General features: G+C 37.1%; 1 protein-coding gene across 1 annotated transcript in view; it reads left to right on the top strand.

The window, feature by feature from the left end:
• Positions 1-12081: 12081 nt before the first annotated feature.
• The window catches only part of LOC149801427 (uncharacterized), a 28338-nt gene continuing 15288 nt past the window's right edge, over positions 12082-25131 (top strand). The window contains exons 1-6 of the mRNA XM_089956799.1: positions 12082-12102; positions 18418-18513; positions 20796-20894; positions 21202-21300; positions 23802-23900; positions 24799-24897. Of these exons, the coding sequence (XP_089812925.1) occupies positions 12082-12102; positions 18418-18513; positions 20796-20894; positions 21202-21300; positions 23802-23900; positions 24799-24897 (513 nt within the window). The remainder of the gene's footprint in view (positions 12103-18417; positions 18514-20795; positions 20895-21201; positions 21301-23801; positions 23901-24798; positions 24898-25131) is intronic.

Below are 25131 nucleotides of genomic sequence, written 5' to 3'. Positions count from 1 at the left end.
AGATCTTGCATTTATAAATGTATTAACTTTTTTAGTATGAGGATACGTGAGAGAGATAATTAAACAAACATACAGAAAGCAATCAAATAAACTATATGGACCATATGCTATGCATATCCCAAGAAATGGGAGCTAAGTGCCTATTCCACGGACACGTCAAGACAGCCTATCAGGGCTAACCTTGGCGGGTACTGAACCAGCGACAGGAGTTTTAAGAGTCAAATGCTCTACCAACTCAACTTCCGCGACGATCAGTGAACGGCGAGAGGAGGGAGAACAAACAAAATTTGTTGCAAATGTTTTTAAGATGTATAGAATTATTTTTTTTATTCAATTCTGAAATGAGAAATTTCTTCAACCTCTTCCTGCTCAAATCGAGCCATGGTCCTTCGTTCCAGTGATGGAGTAACGTAAGTGGACGGCACTATTTCACCCCTTTTGCATGCTAGCTATGTGGGGGAATACTCAAAAAACTAAGATAAAAATTAGCTATCTTATAACTGTTACGTATATTTGTTTTAATTTATATTTGATTTAATTTAATTGTTCGTTTGTTAGTTTTAAAAATCTTTTATTCCATTACAAGCTATTATAAGGTAACTTTCTTTGCTGGATTTTATATTGTTTAGAATACTAGTGCTCTAAATTAATTCTTGGACAATGACATTTATCGAAATCCATACAGGATTCAAAAACTGGAATAATATTTCTGTGATTCAACAGGAGACTGTTGACACTGCAGCACTTCAGGGGTTACAACTGACGTCATCGTCTTCCATTTTGGATTTCATCAGGATTCGAACTCAGTTTCATTTAGGACTTCAATAACAGGACTTCTATTTTTTAATTCTTGGATTAATTTTGGATTTGATTCATAAAACCGTAAGATCTTTTTCTCATTTTTTACCTTGTTTTTCTAGGGAAATAAATTATTTGTTAAATTTTACGAAACTTGTTGTCTTCACTTTTTTCTTGTTATGTTTTGTAAAAAACCCAAACACGTGCCACAATAATCCACTAATGTGCCATATGTGTTTGTAATAAGGAGCGCCAACATAATGAACGCAAAACAAAAGACATAGATCAGCCCCTAACACCATGCGCTGGCACATAGGAATATACTCTGTTCATGTCCTTTGCATTTGGATTCATATGTTCTTTAGCAATACACCTTACAATTAGGCAAGAATATTTGTTGCGCGAAATCTGTATGCTCACACAAAGTTGTACATACTCTATTAAATAGGTCAGCAAATACACATTAGGTCATACAGCTAATCATACTATTGCTATCAATATATCTTTCCATCTTCAGGTACTTTTTGCTTACATTTCAAGACTGATATAATTCAATTTTCAAGTTAAGTTTAGAGTACGTTGTTTAGTTCTGCTTGCGGTCAAAGCGGTAATACAGATCTTGCGTAGATTTGTCTCTATACAACGTAACATAATACAACTCAACCTAATGTCAAACAGATAACAATATTATGATAATGTCGACGACTGCAATCGGAGTAGATAATTAACGTGCTATACACAGGTCGTTGACCATATGATACACGAATCATTCAATCCCTTAATAATGAATACAATGAACCGATTTCAAGCAGGCAAGAAAATATATGCAGCTGCCAAGTAGTCCGCCCCAGTCATTCAGACTTACTGTTGATCATAGATAGTTAAGAATATATGTAATCATTCAATGCATGGTGGATCTGCTTAACAATAAATAAAACCTGGCATCGGATTCATAAAATGTTCAAGTTTAAACATGGAATAAACAAGAAATGTACTGGTCCGCAAAGAATCGAGACGTTTTCACGATGGCATTGTCAAGAACTTCTTTGAATAATTCACAACAGATCCAGAATAATATTATCGTAAAAATAATTAACACTTTCTATCTCAACTAAACAGTCCAAACGCATGTTTTTCCTCCCGAATAATATCGAAGAACAACATAAAACTCGTCTGCAGACTTACAACAGGAACACAAGAAACAAGGATGACTCCAAAATAGGAATGAATCTCAGTGCTCAGTTCTATCTTTGTATACATCTTGTACTATTTCGTAACATATCCTATATGACGGAGCTTACTACTCGTATATTCCGAAGTTGCCTCTTCATGTGGCCTAGCTCAACCAATGGGAAGTTACTGAATTCTTCTAGAACCGTCTAAGCTCCATCAGCCAATGAGAAATTAACCCAATGTTAAGTCTTATAATTAAGATTATTATTAGTAATTGCAAACATATATGCAAGCATCTATTTATAGATCATATGTAAGTTTATGTTGTTAACAGACACATGTCACGTGTGTGTGTGTGTGTGTGTGTGTGCGTGTGTGCGTGTGATTTGGATTTTAAACGTAGCTTTAACAATTTTTCAGTCATATAGCTATGATGTCTGCAGTGTGGCAGCTTATAGTGATGTATAACACTGTGGCATCATATCGCATACATGTACTCTCACAAAGAAACTTCCATTAAAAAAAATCATCAATCGATATGGACTTTTACAATAGTGGCCAAAATAATAGCGCGTCGAGTGAAACTGTCAGAATCGAGGGTAGTACGAATTTGTTTATCAATATGCGTAGCTTTCATTGCGAAATCACAGCGCGCGACGTTGGATTTTTAACGTAGCTTTAACGATTTTCCGTCAAATCTCTACGATGTCTGCAGTGTGGCAGTTTTTAGTGATGTCTAGCACTGAGACATCATGCCTCAGACATGTAGCATGATGTCCCACCCCCAGTCACATTATCCTGACACCAGGCCGACCAGTCCTAACACTAACCTCTATGTAAAATCAAATTCTAAAAGATGACACCCATTACTGAAACAGTCTATGATAAATGCCTACATGACCCATTTGACTTGTACTATACACGTACCGGTAGTTGCAATTTGACATGAGGACAAAATATGATTTAGCTCAGTTCTGAGTCCAGAAATCAGATTAGCAGACTGAGGAAAAAATCATTAATATCTAACAGCTCCCGTCATATAACAAGTCATAAAATGTATATAAATAGAGCAAACAACTTGAAAAAAGAAGCGAGGAAGCATTTTTCGAAACCTTGAATGTTCATATGTCTGAAGAGAAAAAGAAAACTAATCCAAAATATTATTGGAATATATTGAAATATATTGCGTTTTGCTATTGGACCGTCAAAAATTCCTCTCCTCTATATTAATGACTCAGAACTAGTCAGTTCTAATAACTTTCAACCATATTCTCTACTGACGATCACGAAAGAGGGTTGTCTTTCTTAGAGATAGGATCCCGGCAATAACTGAATCAATCCAGCTAACATAACGCGAAATGAAAGATATAATTACCACACAACAAAACAACGAAGAATGTATCTATTTGTAAATCACTATCTTTACTTTTTAATAAGTCGCTAGATTTGCGAATATTTTTAAATAATAGAAAGTGACCAAAGTGGTGCCAGTATTAACGAGCGATAACATTTCTATTCCTGCAAATTGTAGACCCCTATTCAGTAAGATGTTGTGTAAAATATATGTATATTTATCTCTATGAAAATTATTTTCTTCAAAAATTTCAGTCTGGTGTCATACTTGGTTATTAATATGTATGTCAGCTCATCAATATCTATCATAACATCTACAATGCAACTGACAGAAGTGCACTTTCTTGCATTATATCCTGTGACGTAGCTAAAGCCTTTGATAGAGTTTGCTAGATGGGATTAATACTTAAATTTAAACCTATTGAATGAATGGAAATTTATTGGCTTGGATAGATCATTACTTTGCTAACAGGGCTCAGAAAGTCAAGGTTAAAAAAGAATTCTCAAACCTTGGGCAATTCAGTGCAGGAGTAGATCTGGGATTAGCATTATGTCCCTTTCTTTTTCTTGTATCAATTGATGATATAACCGATCTTTGAAAATCACAGATTAATTATTTGCAGACGATCCCTGATTACAATGCATATCGATTGATACTTTTCATTCAAAGCGTATTCAACTAAGATCCTCAAAAAATAACGGATTAGGCAAATCTCATGCTTGTAATTTTTAATCAGTTAAAAACAGAGTGCGTAATTTGTTTGTTACTTCCTGTCGGAAATTTATTTTATCATCGAATGGTGTTTGGAGCAACCATTATTAAATTTAGAATGAATTATTTTATGATACACATTGAGTGACTGAGCAAATTTAAAAATGTATCATCGAAACATAACCTGAGTAAATATGTTTAACCTACATTTACCCAATTCTGAAATATATATATATATATATATATATATATATATATATATATATATATATATATATATATATATATATATATATATATATATATATATATATATATATACATACATACATACATACATACATACATACATACATACATACATACATACATACATACATAGAAAGATCTTCCTATAATAACTCAGATTTAAAACAAAATGTAAAATTACCGCTTGAAGCAGCCAGAATAGTTTATGGACTTCCAAATTTTGATAGTAGAGAAGCTCTTTACCTTGAGACTGGATGGCCATCTTTTGTAGAAAGGCGAAAAGTTAAAGACTGTTGTTTTTACAAAAGTATCAACAACCAGTCTATGAATTTTACAACTGATTACTCAAAAAAATACCATTCAGTATCACTGTAGAACCTCTTTGTTCAAAACATTGAATATACCAAACTTTATCGACTAATGGAACGATCTGCCACACTCCACAAGAAATTACCGAATGCAAAATTTATACTGCAGTTTTTTTAGCATTCGGAAATCGGAAAGCTTCGGTACTATTCGCTGAATTATGATCTATTTAGATCTAATCGTATCGCCAATCCTTCCTGTTCTTATGTATTTCCAAAAGAAAACGACCCTCGTTATAGTTTTGAATGCAGAACGTTTAATAGCGCAAGAAATGGGCATTTTCGTTGATTATTGGTAATGAATATTGAAGCTTTCATTGATTATTGGTAATGAATATTGAAGCTGATTTTGATATACACAATTTTACATACCGTACTACACGAAACACTATCTCTCCGTATATATCTACATACCGTACTACACCAAGCACTATCTCTCCGTATATATCTACATACTGTACTACACCAAGCACTATCTCTCCGTATATATCTACATACCGTACTACACCAAGCACTATCTCTCCGTATATATCTACATACCGTACTACACCAAGCACTATCTCTCCGTATATATCTACATACCGTACTACACCAAGCACTATCTCTCCGTATATATCTACATACCGTACTACACCAAGCACTATCTCTTCGTATATATCTACATACCGTACTACACCAAGCACTATCTCTTCGTATATATCTACATACCGTACTACACCAAGCACTATCTCTCCGTATATATCTACATACTGTACTACACCAGGCACTATCTCTCCGTATATATCTACATACCGTACTACACCAAGCACTATCTCTCCGTATATATCTACATACCGTACTACACCAGGCACTATCTCTCCGTATATATCTACATACCGTACTACACCAGGCACTATCTCTCCGTATATATCAACATACCGTACTACACCAAGCACTATCTCTCCGTATATATCTACATACCGTACTACACCAAGCACTATCTCTCCGTATATATCTACATACCGTACTACACCAAGCACTATCTCTCCGTATATATCTACATACCGTACTACACCAGGCACTATCTCTCCGTATATATCAACATACCGTACTACACCAAGCACTATCTCTCCGCTCTTATCCTTCCTTCATCCCCCTCATTTTATTAAATGTATGAACGTCACCTGTCTTGCCTTTTTTCCACAACTCTCGTATGCATGCTCGTTTATTATATCTTTATGTTTAAAATGGCGAGAAACGGGTAAGTTGAAAGCCTTGTTTCTAATCTTTCTGCCCTGTATACCTACTTTATCTTCTTGGCAAGAAAATGTTTAAACAAAAACACAGTGGAAGATAGTTACATTGTCACGGGCAGTGATTATTCAGCTGTTGTTAATAGGCTGAAGAATCATTCTGGAGTTCAGTAAAGGTTGTGCCAGATGGGACCCACATTTGTTAACAGCAGACCAAAAACAGATTCTAGTTGAAATGGGCAAACAACTACTCGCCATCTATGAAAATAAGGACCAGAGACGTTTGAATGAGTTTCAAGGTGATGAAACACGGGTTTGTTTTTCTGAACGAGGCTCCGGAGAACATAGTAAATTTTGGATCTGAGAAAACAGGCAGAGACCGCAAATCGATCGTCGTAGTCGGACTGCCAAGAGATTTCTATTTGTATACGCATTACTTTTCAGCACAATAGGACTTGTGGTTCAAGTACCTGTGTCTAATGTGACTAGATCTATTAATGTCTCCAAAGCGTTGATACAAGTGTGGAACACTACCGAACCACCCGTCAGCTCACCTACTCGAGGTATCCATCTAGTCAATGATAATATGTTAGTTGTTGGTTGAATTTTAAATGCACGTTCAGCCTTTTTGTTTGGTGATATCATGCCGAGGAAATAGGAACTAAGCGCTTTTTGCAAGCACTCTTCGATGAAGTTCCTCTCTTCATATGTGTAACAATGCACATTGAGACCACGTCCAGTAACGCGATATTTTATTTACATTATTAGTACAAAAGGATGATCGTGCATTGTTCTTTTGTTAATATAATTACGATAACTTAAAATTACCTTTGTCTGTTTCTTTCTAACTAACAAGATCTAACAAAGCGTGCATTGTACTTCGAAGTCTCATAAAAAGCTAGATATATATGAGCAGATAGCATGGTTTTATTTATGCAAATTGTCATTTTGTATATCATATGTAAATATTACTAAATTAAACTTTTTATTCGTACAGGCAAAATTGGATCAACGAATACTGAATTACTCTGGTTGCATAAAAATACGTGCCTGACTATGAATTGGCTATACGAATGAAGTGGAAGAAATATCTATTACATCTATGACTCTGCATTTATTTCTGCTCCAGACATGAATGCATTCCAGTGTGTGTGTGTGTGTGTGTGTGTGTGTGTGTGTGTGATTTAGATTTTTAGAGGACCTTTAACAATTTTCCTATGTAATGATTACCACCATAAACTGATTTGAAATAATCGAGTGTCCTATTTATATAGTTTTGGGGTTTTGGGTGTAATTCTGTTCATGTGCAGAAGAGCAAACAAAATGTTACTAAAAGCAAACAAAACTGTGCACACTGTAAGGTAAATAAAATGTTTTCTCTAAAAATGTTAAATCAGGGTGACATACGTTACGTATACCTGTACCTTTGTTTTTACCTGTACATTAGTGATCATATCACAATCAGCTGAATTATTAGTTGACAAAAGATTACTTGGAGGCATCGGAACATAGCTAATTCTGTAAATACCATGTAATTGATTGGTCACATTAGTTTTCAAACTTCCTCCTCCAACCAGTGAATAGAGAAACTGTGTTTATGAAGGGCATAATCCTCTCGTACCAAGGTCTGGTAAATATAAGATGTCCAGTGCGCAGTTTACTGACATCAAAGTTTAGTAAACATTTCAGGTAAGAAACTAGTATTTATTTATTTATTTATTTATTTATTTATTTATTTATTTTAATGCTCGTGTACCAGTCAGCTACCCTTATAGACACATTAACTGGTAAGTGAAATATCTCGTCTTAGCCTTTATTCTTTTGGTCATGCATTTATTCGTCCGTTATTTTGCTAGTTTATTAAGTAGGTAGGTAGGTTTGACAGTAGTCATGATGAAAGCTTGCTACTTTGGCAGATGACAGATTGCATGGCAAGTAGACAGTTGGGTAGGTGATACATAGGCTGGTAGACAGTTGGGTAGGTGATATGTAGGTTGGTAGACAGATGGGCATACATTTGGAAACAAGCATCCTGAACCGTTTTGTCATAAATACACCATGATCTGTAAAGCTTGTTCTCTCAGTATGTTTTGGAAAACTATAATACTGACAGCTGCATGCCTTTTTCACTTTTTGGCCATAAGCCATTTTGATGCCTTTTTCACTGCATTGTTGTTTTATGTTGGATATTTGCTGTATTGTTCTATATGATCACATGCTCTTTTGTGATTTTATTGTGCCTTATTATATTATAATATAGATCACGTTGTGTTATTCCACTCTGCGTTGCGATAGTTATGTTACATACCGTTGTGCCATGTTATATTACATTATGCAATGCTATTCTATGTTAGGCTATGGTTATGATTAATTTCGCGTCATGAGGCAATTCAATGTACACCATCTTGCTACGTCATGTTAAGTTAGGCTGCGTATGGTCGGGTCCAGCCGAGTTAGTTATGCAAAGGCTATATGTATCGTCTATTTGAAAGTAGCGATGATAAAGTGAACAACGTGGAAGAGTTTAGTGAGTCACAAATGAAACTTTCAAACTTTTTGTTGTTGTTGTTGTTGTAGGGTTTAACGCCATTTTTCAGCACAAGATAGGCTATACATGGCGGCCAGTATTAATGGTGGAGGAAGAACCCGGAAAAAACCCGGAAAGAACCACCGACCCACGAGAAGCTACTGGCAAGCTTTCTCACATAACCACATTAGCCGAATCCGAGACTCGAACCGACGCAGACAGAGGTGAGATGGCAGTGATCCGTAACGGTGAGCGCTTTAGACCACTCGGCCACTCGGGGCCCCAAACTTTCAAACAATCTAATGAATGAACGTGATATTTGCAATGTCCACAACAAACGTGAGATACGCAAAATTGAAAATGCCATTCTGATTATTTAGCCAACAGTTATTTAGGAGAAATGTTCGGGACTTTTCGTTAATGGAATGGCTCTGACTATGACTAGTTCTTTCTTGGGTAATTAAAAATAACATCAAAATTGATACGTAGGGTAAGGACTATCACATATATTTAGATACGTACCATTTTTTAAGTGAAAGTACTAATTTCGTGGGGGAAAATGCAACTGACGGTTTTCGTAGAAAAATAAAGGCCTCAGAGCCAATAAGTGAAGACGAAGAATTCTTATTTCAGCCGGCTGAATGTGTTGTCACACACCAGCTGCTGTGGAATTTTGCGCGTTCACTGTTGATACAATGTTTTGGATTTAGGCTTGTGATAGACACCATACATAATACGGATCATAACATAGCTAAGGGAGCATGCAAATGACCAGGCATCAACATGTCTTCTTTAGATGGTAGAAAGAATGGCAAAAAATATACTTACATTTTTGCATCTTGAATTTTCTCAAAATGTACCTTCTTAGTTATGCAAATCCTAGTTACATGAGCTATGATATGGGTTCTAAAGCTTGATTACGCATTTCGAAATTGTACTGTAATTTAGACTACATTCCAAGTGCAATACCATTCTCCATACTGCACTCAACATTATATTCCACAGCGTTATTGTGATAATTACAGTTGAAAGAGTTCACATGTTTTCTCACATTATGATTCCAAACATTCAATGACAGAACAGAAACACGCATGCATATGAGTCAAGACGCCTCTCTCGCTGCTCAAATCAGATGTACTTCATGTGGAATTGACACAGATAGTCACAAAATTTAACCATAATCGAAAAAAAAAAACCAAAATCCATTCATTCCAGACCAAATGAAAAAGTTGTTACAATGCGCATTCATTCACAATATGACTAAATTTCAATTTTAAGCAGACAAAAATCACATTCCTTTTGAAAGTGACGTCAAGTGCGCGACTGATTCTCCTGTGATAAGCATCTCAGTTCAAAAAATTATTCAATCATATTTTTAGTACTTGTTAATGAAAATGTAATTAATTTTAAAATGAAATTCTGTTTTGTAAAACGTATATCCATGCTTCGAGGTCTTGACCCCAGTTGCAAGCTTGAGCCCCTTGGGTCAATCTCTGATTGGAAGGATGGACCAAGGGGCCGATGTCAGTCGTAAATGTGCATGTGTCTTGTATGGCAACTATGGATGAAGGTATAAGATGAGGACCTCAATAGGTTAAAAGCTATCATCAAGGAATTACATTCGTGGGGTCTGGAAGCAACCTACAGTGAAAATATTAAACCATCTTTATTAGTTTCATTTATTAGGATGGTAATTCCTTTTTGTAAAAACAAATATCAGGAACAACTGGGCCAACAAGCATGCTGTTAGTTTATCTTAATTTTTAAGAGAAAGCCATTTCATCTACTTCCAATTTTCGGTTACAATGAAATTTAAATTGAAGAGAGATACAAAACCAGCAAAAGATTTTTTATATCTCAAGATTACGCCTACAGTTGCCTGCGTGCGAGCACACATACATACATACATACATACATACATACATACATACATACATACATACATACATACATACATACATATACACACACATACATACATACATACATACATACATACATACATACATACATACATACATACATATGAGAGAGAGAGAGCTAGACTTGGCAAATTTATCTCGTGCATTCAAATCAGATCGTAATGCAGACTATATTTAAAACACTTTCGTCCTCCCAGTTTGGAAACTCTTTGAAAACAATCTAAGGAAAATATAGCAAAATTTCTCGTTCAGGAAGGAGAATTTATGCTTCTACACCAAACACACTGAACAAATTTACAAGCTAAAGGTTGTAAGTTGTGGTCAGTCTACAACGAAAGAAAGCTGTTCAATACACCTATGCAATCATTTACCTTGTATTGATTGGATAATGCGATAAAACGTAGAGTAAACTAAGGTTTTTTTAAAATTAATAAGTAAGATTAAGCAAGTTAGAATTTTCTTTTATAAATACCCATTTGTTTTTAGATTAATCTTTTTTGAGAATCTGTATTTTGATTTATTTTCAGGGTTTAATTTGATCTCAACGGCCAAATACACTCAGCAAATATCTGAACTCAAGACTCAAGGATGGCCATTGCGAAGGCAAGTTATCGTGTCTGCAAAGAAAATGTTGTTTTTACCACAACTACGGTAGCTAGGTTGCTTGCTGTAGCCGACCTGTCTGCATTGCTACTAGTAATTTAAGTCCCATGTATTTCAGAAGTAAATGACAATTAATTGGCCATCAGGGCATAACCTAGACTGGTATTCAGTACTTTTTCTTTATTAAATAACTTTTTTATTTCTGAATATTTAAGTAGTACAGATTGCAAACGATGCACTATCAGTTAGGTATCTTTATCACAAATTAAGTTAAATACTTTCTCATCATCTTGAGTGGATGATATTTACATTAATGAGATACATCCCTTCACAAATTTATAAGGAATCGATCAGAATCTTATCTATATATTCTAAATATGTTCCACAGAAAGGATTCATAATAAGGGGCTAATGGTAGTGTAGTGGGGCACCCTAGGGTCAATGGGAATTATCAATACAAACAGGTTCCCGGCATTCTGGCGTCAGGGGAATTTAACATGGGGAATACAGGCCCGGCACCCTAGCGTCAAGGGGAATTTAACATGGGAAAAGGTCGTGGGCAATTCTGGCGTCAAGGGGAATTTAACATGGGTGATTTATGTAATATAGACAAGACTTACATTATACATATACCCCATTTTTTTTTAAAAAGTTGTTGAATGGGTTAGGCATGAAAGTCAATTTTTTTTCGATACCTATGAATGGCCCTGAAAAGGGCCTTTGGCTTCTTCTTCTTCTAATTTCTTCTTTGTTCCCACCAACTTCTTATTTTCTCTCCTACACTTTTTCTCTTCTTCTCCTTTTTTCCTTTCTCTTTTTTTATCCTTCTTCTCCTTCTCCTCCTCTTTTTTATCTTCTCATTTTCTTCTTCTTTTTCAATTTTTTCGTTCCATGCCCTCATCCTTATTCTTTCCTCTTCATCCTCCTTCTCCTCTTTTTCTTCCTTAAGTAGATCACTTATCATTTCCTCTTATTTTCTTAAGTTGCTGATCTCCATCTTCACTCCACGGGGACTATAAGAATAGTGATCCTCGTTTAGGTTAACTAACATTTGCTCAGTCATGCCCAAATTGTCAAGGACGTCTTGCAATTTTTTCATTTTTGTCAAGTTGGTTTGAAGCCTTCTTCTTTGCGCTAATTCCGTAGAATGGCGCGAACGGCGAACGCTGTGAGTTCTTATATGTAAAGCACGGACGTGAAGGAAAACATCCCCTACTTTTCTCTTCACATATTTATCTACTATCCACACAGTAATGACCTGACAAATAACTAACCATATTATATACTATCCGCACACGCGAAGGAGAAAAACAAACCTTTTTTTTACTATCTACACACGCGAAGCAGCAAAATTAAACCCAAATTATGCTATCCACACGCGAAGGAGCAAAAAACAAAATCCAAACACACCATTCACACACGGGAAGCAGCAAAAAAAACAAAACCATAATCTACTATCCACACACGCGAAGCAGCAAAATTAAACACAAATGGTGGCATTTGTCCTACCTTCGTACAAACTATCCCTCGGGTTCAGGGGGTCCACCCACTGGTACCTTTCTACGATGCATTTAAACTCGGGATCGGTTTTCAAACGGTAATCGTATTCGTTTTCCCACATTTCCACCACTTTGTATCCTTGCTGTTCTAACTTCAAGCGTCGCTGACAAGTGGTCTGGTACAAGTCTACCACGGTTCGTTGTAAAAACTGATTTTTAGTGCCACTATCAGGGTAACAGACGAGACATCCGTGAAATAAGCAACCGTTAAACTCGTACACGATCTTGGGGTTTTCTAAGTCCGAATACGTTCTGATGGTCTTTTCGCCCCCTCGGTTGCGGGCATGCTGAATCCATTTGTCTTCCTTGTCGCACAAATAATGTAACCAGCGTAGGGCTTTGACCGAATATTGACGTTTGACATAGTTGGTCGTTTGAGGGCTGGTGACAGCCAGGGTGTTTTCGGGCATGAATCGTTGTCTGTACACTAAGGAACACGCTTTGGCAATGGTGCAAGCTTTATTAAAAGGATCGACCCCTCCGTGTTCCATGAACAGTTCTCGAAATTTTCCACACCAACGTCGTAAAATGTCCACGTCGGAACGACAATACTTTGACATTTCTTCCTGAAAGTCGAAAGGGTCAGAGGCATGGGCCTGATACCAAGCGTAGAAAGCTTCTCTTTGTTCGGTACGCATGTTGTCGGGGTCGTAATCGTGAGCCCCAGGCACATGGGGTAGAACAGCATGTTGATTGGCTTCGGTATTGAAAAAGTGTGGAAAGCAACCTTTGGCCAATTCTGTCATTCCAAACGCTTTAGGTATTCGACTCAAAGGCATGGCCAAATAGCTCATCGAATCTTTAAACTGTACTTGTCCCACTTGCATGGAAATGATTTTGGCTCCGTTCAAAGTGACTTTAGGATGTTCGGTGCCTTGTTCCGTATAGTATCTCAAAAGAAACTGTCCATCGTATCCTGAGAAATTGTGGGCCATCACCGTGGCATGGCAATGACAATCTCCGTAACGTTCGATATCCTCTTGGCTCCACGTCTTGTCGATGGAGTCTAAGATCCGTTGGGCAAAATCGGCTAGCGTGTTAGGTAACCGAAAGATGTTTTGACGTATTCCAGGAAACTTGCTGCATTGAGGGCAATGACAAAAGATAGGCTCTTGAATGCACTTCTCGCACGCTCGGTGAGCCACGCAGAAATTAGGAATGTGAACGGCGGTCTCTTGCATGCATCTGAAATCGAAAACGATGAAATTCCCTTTCTTCTGGCCGACTTCCTCCTCTTCCTCCTCCACTGGGCAAAATCTGCTAACGTGTTCGGTCCCCGAAAGACTTTTTCACGTCCTCCAGGAATCTTGCTGCAGTGAGGGCAATGACTAAATATAGGTTCTTGGATGCACTTTTCACACGCTCGATGAGCCACACAGAAATTAGGAATGTGAATGCCAGTCTCTTGCATGCATTCGAAATCGAAAAAGATTAAATTGCCTATCTTCTTGTGGTTATCATCTTCCTCTTGTTGGGGTTGATATTTTTGCATGTAGCATTGATGTTCCAAGTCCACCATTTGGTGACAAATGTGACATCGTTTCTTTCCTGAACATACGTGTGCCTTGGCATTACTAGTAAGTATGCCTTGTCCACAGGTAGGACACAATCTCAGGAGTTAACAAGCACATTTCTGCTGTGAACCTTGTGTCTTTAGATGTTGTTGGTAACAGCCAGGGCTGACAAAAGTGCGCAGACAAGCAGGACAATGTACTCGTCCACAATGTCTGTGTTGCTCTCGATTGTTATAGCCATAGCCAAAATATCTCACAGTAATAACTGTATCCCATGAATCCAGTGATGCTGGTAATGGTATAGAAATGTTCATAGTGATAATAGACGTGAATGTATTTTCCATCCTTAAAGTCTTTGCCTCGAAACAACAGAGACCCGCGCACTTCTTGAGGGTGCACTTTCAAGGTGTAGCGTGGAGCTAGGACATTTTGCAATCTTTGCATTTCAGGAATGCCACAGGGTGTATCTTTGGACAGGCCTGCTTGTTGTAACAGGAGTTCTGCATCATTTCGTTGTTTGACTAAACACATCTGGTCTTGAGGGTTGTTAATTCGGGCGAGGCTTGTTTTGGTGTTACGAAGGTCGTCCACCAATAAGACCTTTTTGCGTCCAGTCCCTTTGGGAAGAGAGACGTGGGTCATGGACAGTGTCGCTTTTCCATCGGTGATGTGAAACTTATCATTGGATTGTTGCACGTGCTGAATCTTGTCTATGACTTTGGATGACTTTGGATGGGGTCAATTCTGCAGGACTGCAAAATTTGATCCAAACAGGGATTTCAAGCTGTCGTGTTGTATGGAAAGTCTCAAGCGATCGTCTTCTTTGGTTTCACATTGTCGTTTCAGTGTGATTAGCAAAGAATCCCACATTTCAGTGATGAAGCCCTTTGCTTTCTCCAACGGTACGTCGGTCTTGAAATCTTTAAACTTCACCGTGTAGGTGTAAGCTGTGGTTCTAAATTTTCTGGAGGAACGCTTTTCGGTCTCTCGAATGTACTTTTCAGGGTTTATTGGTGAACTTGAACTGGTTGTAGAATCGCTGGGTTTGGATTCTGGTTCACTCATGTCATCTTCAAAACCACTGGCATGAATTTGTGCCAAGACTTCAGCTATGGTACGAGGCGATAGATCACGTTTCTGCCTCTTACTTTCTTCTTCTTTCTTCTCGAATTGAATCGATCGTTTCATCTTGCCTGCAAAAAGTCAAATGACTACATGTTAAACACCATGGGTCACTTTATATCCATGACAGACCAGCGTATATATAAAAGGTGTGTGACTTGCCTTCCACTATTCATTTCACTCTCAAACTGAGCAGAACGATGGAAGAACCTACACAGATCGAACTTTTCATCAGAGCTTTGCGAGGGGTCATCAGAAAATTTTCTTCAGACAAGCCGATGGACTACTCACCCTCCTTTCGAGATAAAAGTCAAGATAAAGGGCATTGGTCTTCAGAGTGTCCAGACCGTCAAAAAAGGAAAACAGTGGCTAGAAGAGACAAAGGTCAAGATTCCTGTTATCATTGTCAAGAAAAAGGACATTGGTCCCAGATTGCCCTAAGAAACAACAGGAGCAAGAAGAAGACGAGAGGAATTATGAAGAGGAAGAAGAAGAGGTACCCTACCCCAAGGAAGAACCCAGACAAGTGCAGAAAGAGAAACAGGAGAAGAAAATAAGAAGGGGAGAAAGCTAGGAAGAAATGGAGGAAAAAACTGTGAAAGTGAAGAAATTAAAAAACAGAGAGAGTGAAGACAGACACAGAAGAAGCTAATGAATTTTTTAAAGTGATATGTTGTCAATTGAATTGTAAAAAATTAGTACCAGAATAGACCAGGCGTAAAACGTAAGTGTCTCTTGGTTTTGATTTTTAGAATAAGAACCTACACACACACACACACACACACACGCACACAACACGCGCACACACACACACCATAGGGGTAAAAAAGGGCTTTTTTGAGTTTTAATTGATGATGGCAATTTAAATACTATCTCTTTTCGAGAGATATGGGTGGCCCTCAATATGGCCTTTGGGTAATTTGTTGGTTTAAACAATCAACTTTAACTGCCTTAAGCCTTTGCCACGGCCAAGGCCTACTTCTGGACTGCGTATTGTAGATGATTTGGTAGAAATCACTAAGGGTGGTATGGTAGGTGTTGTCACAGGATTGGGTTGTTTAGCTCGGGAGGTCTTTTTCTCTTCGGCCGTAATAAAGAAGTCTGATACATTTGTTTCAGACTTCTTAACTCCACCAAGATGTCCAACAGTACCGTGACGGTTTGACTTTCACCCTCTTGTTTCTTTGCTGATTCTTCTTGTTGTTGTTTCTTTCTTACCTCTTCTTCTTGCTGCTGTAGGAGAAAAGCTTGTTCTGCTTCATTTTGCTGCTGTATAAATTTCTCAAATTCTTCTTTCTGTCTCTGTTTAAAATTCTCCGCGTGTGGTAAAGAAGGAGAAGGTGGCGAATTTACTGGTTCCGAAACAAACTCGTGAAAGGTAAGAAAATCCACAAAATCCCAATTTAAATTCACCTCTTCTGCAAGTAAGTCCGGGTTCACTTGGGTAGTCAATGCTATTCCATTGCTTTTCGTTTCCACCGCCGGTGCACCCCAATTCATCGTCTTCTGAGTTTGTGTCATGTTTGAAAACTGTCGCATGGATTGACTGCGCACAGACGCTAGCGCCTCTGTATAGGGAATGTGACGTCACAGACTGATCTCTTCAGATTGGACGTGGGGTGACTGAATTTTGTAACGCGTGTTTGGATTGGTCAACCAACTCAATCCGTTTCGATCCTCCCTTCCACTATAAATAACCGCAGTTCGCTGCATTCCTTTGCCTGTTCTCGTCACCAAGATGTGGACCAACGTGGAATCCTCTACTCTAGTCTCTTCAATGCTGTTCCGTACGGACTTACCAATGTATGTCCGATCATCGTGGACCTTTGTCAAGGTGACGGATATAAGTGTGTGGAAAAGAAGAATCTATGTAGAAAGATAAGGCTGTTTAAAGAGGGTTTTGATTTACGGTCCAGAAGTGAGGCACAGTTTGAGAAAAAGAAGGAGACCTAAACGATGCCCTCTATGTTAACATGGAATAAGGTGAAGATAAACCCAAAGGCCCTTTTCAGGGCCATTCATAGCTCTCGAAAAGAAATTGACCTTCATGCCTAACCCCTTCAACAATTTTTTTTAATGGGGTATATGTATAATGTAAGTCTTGTCTATATTACATAAATCACCCATGTTAAATTCCCCTTGACGCCAGAGTTGCCCACGACCTTTTCCCATGTTAGGGTGCCGGGCCTGTAATCCCCATGTTAAATTCCCTTTGACGCTAGAGTGCCGAGACCCTGTTTGTATTGCTAATTCCCATTGACGCTAGGGTGCCCCACTACACTACTGCTAATACTGATTCCCTTTTCTAAGTTGTCATATTAAAAAAATCTACACTTACTAGACTAACGTGTGTATCAATCCAAACGAAGTTTACTGTGGCGGTCATTTCATTTAAATGTACATCTTCATGGACCCTTTTCAGGAAAGGCCACTGGAAGAACATTTTAATCTTCATTGGACGTTAACTAGTCTGCGTGGAAAGCAAACGAGCGCCTGATCCTACATAAGTTTTTGACAGACAGTAACCGTAATTTTATTAAGTCTTTATTTATTAGAATCCATAGTGTCTCAGAGAAACATTAACCTGACGGACAGTTGCCGTAACTTTATTAATAGTTTGTGTTCATTAAAATCGATTTTCACTCAGAAAAAAAAAATGATATATAAGGATAACTGATATTTGTAATAACATTTATTGTAAAATCACGGTAAATGCACATTGGGTGACCATACCAGATTCGGGAAAAACACCTATGCATGAATGATACATCTTCTGAGATTCTGTCCTTTCAATTCATGTAGAAATGTTGTCTCACATTTTTCAGTATAGTCAGACCATAAAAATATTGTATTCACTCGCGAATGTGGGATAGAGACATCCTACTGGGGTGGGATAGGAACATCCCACCGAGGTAGGATAGAGACATCCCACCGAGGTGTCAGAATTTGTAGCCAATAATGAGATGATGCCTTGTCTTTGTTTAAAGTGCGCTGATAAAGATTAGCTTCTGCTGCAAGTCAAGCTATTAAGTTGTATATGTCAATGAATATGTGTATGTGTCAATGAATATGTGTATGTGAAGTAAACTAAACACACATACTGGACAACCAAAAGTGAACTTCAATTCTCTGTACAAGGTAGTGATGAGCCCAATTTGTCAAATGTTGAAGGACGGAAAACGACAGTGACATCCTTCATATTATGCTTTCTCGTGATGACTGAATGCCATGTGACTATAAGACTGTATTTGTTTAAAGCCTTCACACAACAATGTATATTATTTATAGGAGAGAGCCAATCAGCTCTTCAGCTTCATTGAAACTGACGCATCAGAGAAAGCTATTGCTCTTCTGGAAGAGGAGGTGGACTTCTCCGTTACCAATGTAAACGATTCTTACTTTTTCTGTTTGTCTTTCTTTCGTACTTACTCAATTTGGTGTGGAAAATGTTGATTTTTCTTTAACGTGTCCCGCATTGAGCAGATATTTTTACATGGCACAGTCTGTATATCTGTCTCTCATGAGAAATACTGAACGAATTCATTACATATTGATGTAATGATTCTCTCTCTCTCTCTCTCTCTCTCTCTCTGTGACCTGGTTGAAACCATAAACGCCACACATATTGAATAGTTACTTTTGTCTTAATATTGGTAAAAAATCCCTTATACGTGGTCGAAGACTTATGCCAGCATAGAAATAAATAATCCACAAGTTTACATAATTAGCAAACTAATAAGTAATATCACAAGCCATGACAGACCCCTGTATAAACACGATCATTGAAAGTAATGGTTACTATCGAAATTTAAATTCACAGCCACTTAAAGTCATTTGTGCAATTATGTTTAATTTCCTATAATTTACGACGAAACGAAATACTCACGGGTTTACAGTGGCTTTTATCTCAACAAGCTAATGTTGTGCGCTGACTTACAATACATTTGAGCATGTCTTTGTCTATGAATAACTAAGTTTCATGTAATACATACACTACGTAGCGTAATTTGTACATAAGGGTACGGTCGATATCCATTTATACCGTTCCTTCACATGTAATAGTGTAAATGCTTATATGCCTTTTCAAAATACGATGATAAATCAGGGTCTACATGTGATTACAAGCGCATAGCTTGAACCCTAATCTGTCGATGCATTATAAGACTGCGGACTGAGATCTTCACTGTTCTCAGCAAGTTGAGTCTAGAACAAGGACAAAGACGGTAGATTAAAACCACCTAGAGGACTTTCCAACAATAAAGAAAACACTAATGATCCGAAATGAGGTAAAGACTAATAGAATCCTTCATGTGCTGTAATGATGGGTAGGAAAATTCAACGCCAAGACCAGAATTATGCGATAGTCCCGGGGCTTTGTAGAGTGTTTGACTAAATTCGGATCCTGAGGGTGGATTTTTCCTATCCAATACTGACGCATATTGAGGATTCTTTTTTGCACATTTCTGAATGAAAAATTAGGGTCGAAGTTAGAACGGCAACTGCAAACAATAATGCAACTTTCAAACACAAAGACTTATGCAAAATGAAAGGTGCGTAAACAGTTTGATGTATACTAAGTGTACACTGGAAATTCAGCGAAAACTTTAGATGAAGTTTATACTCATATCAGAGTTCGAATGACTGGTAGAGACAAACGAAAATGGCAGCAAACCGCGTCTGATACTGTTACTGAAGATAGCTTGCATAAAGATAGAAGTCCACTATTATCCCTAAGATTAAACGAGAGAGACGAAACAGAATCAGTTATGATCTAGAGGTAATTTTCGTTTAATTGCTAATAGTGACAAGGTGTATTTTTTTGAAGTCATAACAATGGCTTTTCTGACTCGAACAAGGACTATATAATTCGTACCTGTTAAGGGTGGATCAGTGGAAAATGTCTCGTTTACGGTTACTAACTTTACACGCTATACGTTTTTGAACGCAATTACATAGCAAATTATGTTTCGCTTGATTTTTTTAAAAAGGATGCCCTGGTGATGGTTGCAGATTATGCCTTTTTAATCACAACAGAAGGTGATGTGATAAATAAGAGCAATAATGTGATGAACAACAGAATTATTTCCCATGATTTCAACAATTGAAAATACTATCAGGCACAAGTGGAATGTGATAAATTGCATGACAGGCCATATAAGAGAGTCTATCAACACTATGTAAAAGTACGAAAAATATGTGACAATACAAAATGAACAAACTTTGGAAAACTTAAGTGTACAATTTCCAAAATTAGAATATAATCATTAATGACTTTTGCGTTCAGTTAATTTCTATGAGTCAATGTAAAATTCATGTATTTTGACACCCAGGAGATAAATCTTCAGTGTGTGTTTGCGAAACAGGATGAATATTTATACTGACGATAGATCAATAAAGCTTTACTTATTTATAACATAATTTGTTTTATATAATTTAAAATGCTTCATAGCGTTAGTTTCACATTGCCAATTTTAGTTACCTATCAATCTCGTTGGTTGCAAATACAATGCTTCGCATGCATTACGGCTGAAAAATCAGTAATACTTGAAAAAGTTACAAGACCTTATCGTACAATCCGGATTGCTTAAACGTTTAGCTAAGGCATTCTGAAATGTATACTTTATATTATAAATAAAAAAATAATACTTTCTGTCTTTCTTGACTAGCATGGATATAATTTGATTCACCTTGCCTCTCGGAAAGGAATGAAAGACGTCGTCGAAAAGCTTATCAGAAAAGGAATGTCGGTCAACTCAGCGAATGAGGTAGGATGACGTAAATCTCTCCTTCGTTATTGTTATTGTTTCTCAGGTATGTTATAATAATGGCATATTTGCTTACTATGTAAATAATGATTTTATATGTTGCATGTGTTTCTATCCACTTTAACGTCTTTAAGGACAATGTAAAATATAAAACTGAATAATACGAGCCACAAGATGTGCTTTGCCACATTTCTCCACCAGTGGCGAAGTGATTTCGAAGAAAATAGAATAGAAACGTAATGTAAGTACAAGTCTGATGCATATTATGAAATGAGTGAGCCTTTCATTTCAGAATAATTTTTTTCAGAATGGCAACAGCGCCATGCACTACGCTGCCCGTGAGGGACACCTTGAAGTAGTTGAGCTACTCATCAATAATGGAGCTGATGCCAATATATCCAACAAGGTACACAGACAGACAGACAGACAGATGTGTCAAACGTGTGTGTGTGTGTGTGTGTGTGTGTGTGTGTGTGTGTGTGTGTGTGTCGGTTCCAGGTGATGATACTCTTTTCCTAGCGTTTCTGAGTTGACTTACAACTCTTTCAAGCCCAAGGCTGCGCCGAGTGAGTTCCAGTGACTCAGCTAAGAACCCATTATCTTTTCCATTGCATCTCTCTTCCGCCATATCTAATGTGAGGCTTTCTCTACCTATTTGCCAACCTAGGTCACTAAATTCCTGGCAGGTGAAAAGGTTTGTACCGCAAAGCGACGGCATCCTATTTCACCCTTCCATCCATTCATGGATGAGTGGCTGATACTTGGCCAATTTAATCATAAAGGGTGGACTAGTAATGGAGGGTAGGACTAGTAATGGAGGGTAGGAGGGCGGGTATTACGGAATTGAGACTGGGGGAAACTTGCTTAGACTGTGTTCTGTACACCAATCGTCTTCAGGCATATTTACCAAAATGTAGAATACTCCAGGTAAGGCATGTCTTGCATCGATCGATTCGTCAAATAGTTGTAGGTTACTGCATTTGTATGAGAAATTATGAGCGAGTTTTTTCGGAATAATATTGCACGACCTATGTGAGTGAAACATTATTCCGAGAAAAGAAGTTCATATTTTCCAATACAAATGCAGTAGCATTTTTATAATGCACTCTTTTTCTTATTCTACGTAATTAAATTTATGCTGGATTCAAAAATAAATATACAACCGTGGATTCATCATTACACAATAATAATATTAATGCACACATAGCACCGCTAAACGAACTTTGAACCTCGTCGCGCGCTCGATAGAAGTTTCAAAACAAATTGTCATTTTCTTCAACTTAAATTGAAATTTATAGTCAAATTGTGAATGCGCATTGCTACAACTTTTCCATTTGGTCTGGAATGGATGGATTTTGTTTTTATATTGATCCAACCTAATTCTGCTTTTCTGATTACCATGGACTGAATTATTTGGTCAATTCAGTGTAGATTTCAAATAGAAATGTACTCGAAATTCCAGTACAGTTTCGGTGTGTATTAGGTTTTGCTGGACATATGATTTGGATTTGAAGAACTAACTAAGAAAGTTCATTTTGAGGAAATTCACGATGCATAAACTAAGTCCATTTATTATTATTCTTATTACCAGCTAAAGAAGACATATATTTATGCAATGTCACTTGCATCTCTTTGTGTGTGTCTTCTATTGCTAGCTTGAATTGTATCAAAATAGTTACACGGGGAAAATTGCAAAGCAGTTGATGTGTAACCGTCCATTTAGCCAGTGTAAATAATAAATTTTCGTCGTCTTTGCTTACTGGCTCTGAGGCTGTACGTTTCCTTCCAAAACCTTTAGTTGCATTTTTTCTCTCGAATCTAGTATTTTGACTGACTTGTAAAATGCTACGTCTCTGAAAGATATGCGATAGCCCTTGGCCTCAATACGCTTTCTTATGCTATATTTTTATAGACCCTAGTGAACACTGGACATTGTTTAAACCATTCTATTTACGAATATTTCTCTTAAATAACTGTTTCAATTATCAGGACGGTATTTTCAATTGCCTCGTATCGCACATTTGTTGTTGACATTGCGAATATCATGCTCATTCGTGTGCTTGTTTGAAAGTTTCTTTTCTGACTCAGCTAACTCGTCTACATCATTAACTTTATCATTTATACTTTCAAATGGACGAAACAGTTTGTTCAGTTCATTCACAAACAACTTGAATCAGCTTAAATCCTAAAGTGTCAACTACATACGTTTAAATGGATATGTTTACAAAGTAGTTCCTAATGCACTATACTTTTGCAATATCAAGGTTATCAGTATCGTAAAATGCTGCACGATTCTAACAAAGTAAAGTTAACGGAGACAAAAATGAGCATATAATAATTAGCTGCCTGTAGCTATATTCACTAAAATCGGATTCATGTCTATCAAGTTTAATTCGTGCATGTTCATGGTGAGTTGGCGTGTCAGACCGTACCAAAGCTCAGCCCACTGCTAATCTGATTGGTCGGTGATAGGGTGAATAAACATTTTAACATCTTTTATGCTAATATTTGATTCGGAAAGACTTGATATAAAATCTTCGGTCAAAGTTATTCAGATTGTCAGTCTTTCCTTTGTTTTTGTTTTTGGAATAAAAGCTAAAATAGCGAAATACTTTTTATAGCCAACCAATGAGATTATATGTGCGAAGAGGTTATATTTAATAATCACTTACTGCGAATGTCAGAAAGGAGTGACAGTAAACAGGCTTCAATGGATTTATTGTTGTTGGTGTATACAGTTGTAAATCGAAGAAACTCAAAAAGACCTTGTTAATGAATACTGTTAGAGATTGTATTTAAAGAAATACAGTTAAATTATACAGTGATGTATGCATTTTCCATCATCGCAAACAATTTTTCTAGAAGTTATCCAACAGTGATCTAATTTTACTTTATTTTCTTTTGTAGGAAGGAAATACGGCAATGCAAACAGCGGTGAAGTCTCAGCCCATGAATGTGATTGATAGACTTAAAGCCCTTGGATTGAAAGTCAACCATAGAAATCTCGTAAGCATAATTGAATTTCACATCCCCCTTTCTAAGCCATACCTGCGAGAAGTCAATCAAATTTGCTGCATAGCGTTTGCTTTGTTTTAAACAAAAGCAGTTTCTTGCCATAAACCGTTGTCTTTTCAATATAGATCAAACGCAGATCCAACACATATTTCAGAACACGGATTTGTGGCAAATTTGTAAACAACTGTCTCTTAGTGGGAAATGACAAATGCAGATTACTTATGTTCTGCAATGGTGATTAACAAAACGTCTCCACTCATTGAAATTATTCCAGGCTAGGGGATGATTCTGAGTAAATTGCTATGAAACTATATGTTGGTGTCTCCAAATTTTGTGCGTTTTCTCATTATTGGTTAATTTCATTTAAAAGATAGTTTTCTCCCTTAAATACGGATAAAAGTATGATATTTAGTCAAACCTATATGATGTACCTGTTAATACAGATGACAATTTATAGCTTTTATGCTCCAATAGTTTAGTAACTACGGTACTTTATTCTGTAATTGCATCAGAGAACACCAGTAGTTCAGTTGAGAGATTGACAGACATGTAATATTATTTTATTGCGTTCGATAGTCGCCATTTCCAGCCCCCTTGCGTCGTTGGGTATGTCACTTAGTATGATATACCCGATGATGTTTTAAGGTGATGTTAACACCAACCATACAAAAAGCCATATGGAGGCCAAGTATTGAACTGGACCAGGTCTTCGTGAGTTATTAGAAGCTTGTGGCCAGAATAATGCCTCAGAATCAAGATTCTTGTAAAATATCGAGAGATGAGTTCACATATATTTCAAATATATCGTTTCTGGTTTAACTGGTTATGTTTCATCTAAAATTCTTAACAAGCACCTAAAACAAACAACTTCGACGGATTTCTTTTTCAGAAAGGGGAGACGGCATTACACATAGCTGTTAGGAATAACAAGCAGGAAGCAGTGGAGGCACTTCTAATGAACGGAGCCAATGCGGCTGTAAAAGACAATGTATCTGAAAGATTTTCTACACATGAAGAATGTTTGAATTTCGTACATAAATATAATTCATCATGGGCAAATTAGACAATTAAGTGTTTCATTGACACTGAGACCAATATTTTATTCTCTGAATCTGAATTTTAGAAACACAGTACTAACTGTGAGGAATATTTCTCTGGTAACTCAGAATTCCGACATTAAATCTCTTGAATTCATCGCACTGCATTCCTCATTCTCTCTGGA

The sequence above is a fragment of the Sinohyriopsis cumingii genome, chromosome 4, assembly GCF_028554795.1.
Source record: "Sinohyriopsis cumingii isolate HCF-2022 chromosome 4, ASM2855479v2, whole genome shotgun sequence".
Taxonomy (NCBI): Eukaryota; Metazoa; Mollusca; class Bivalvia; order Unionida; family Unionidae; genus Sinohyriopsis; species Sinohyriopsis cumingii.
This window is presented reverse-complemented; position numbering and strand designations above follow the sequence as displayed.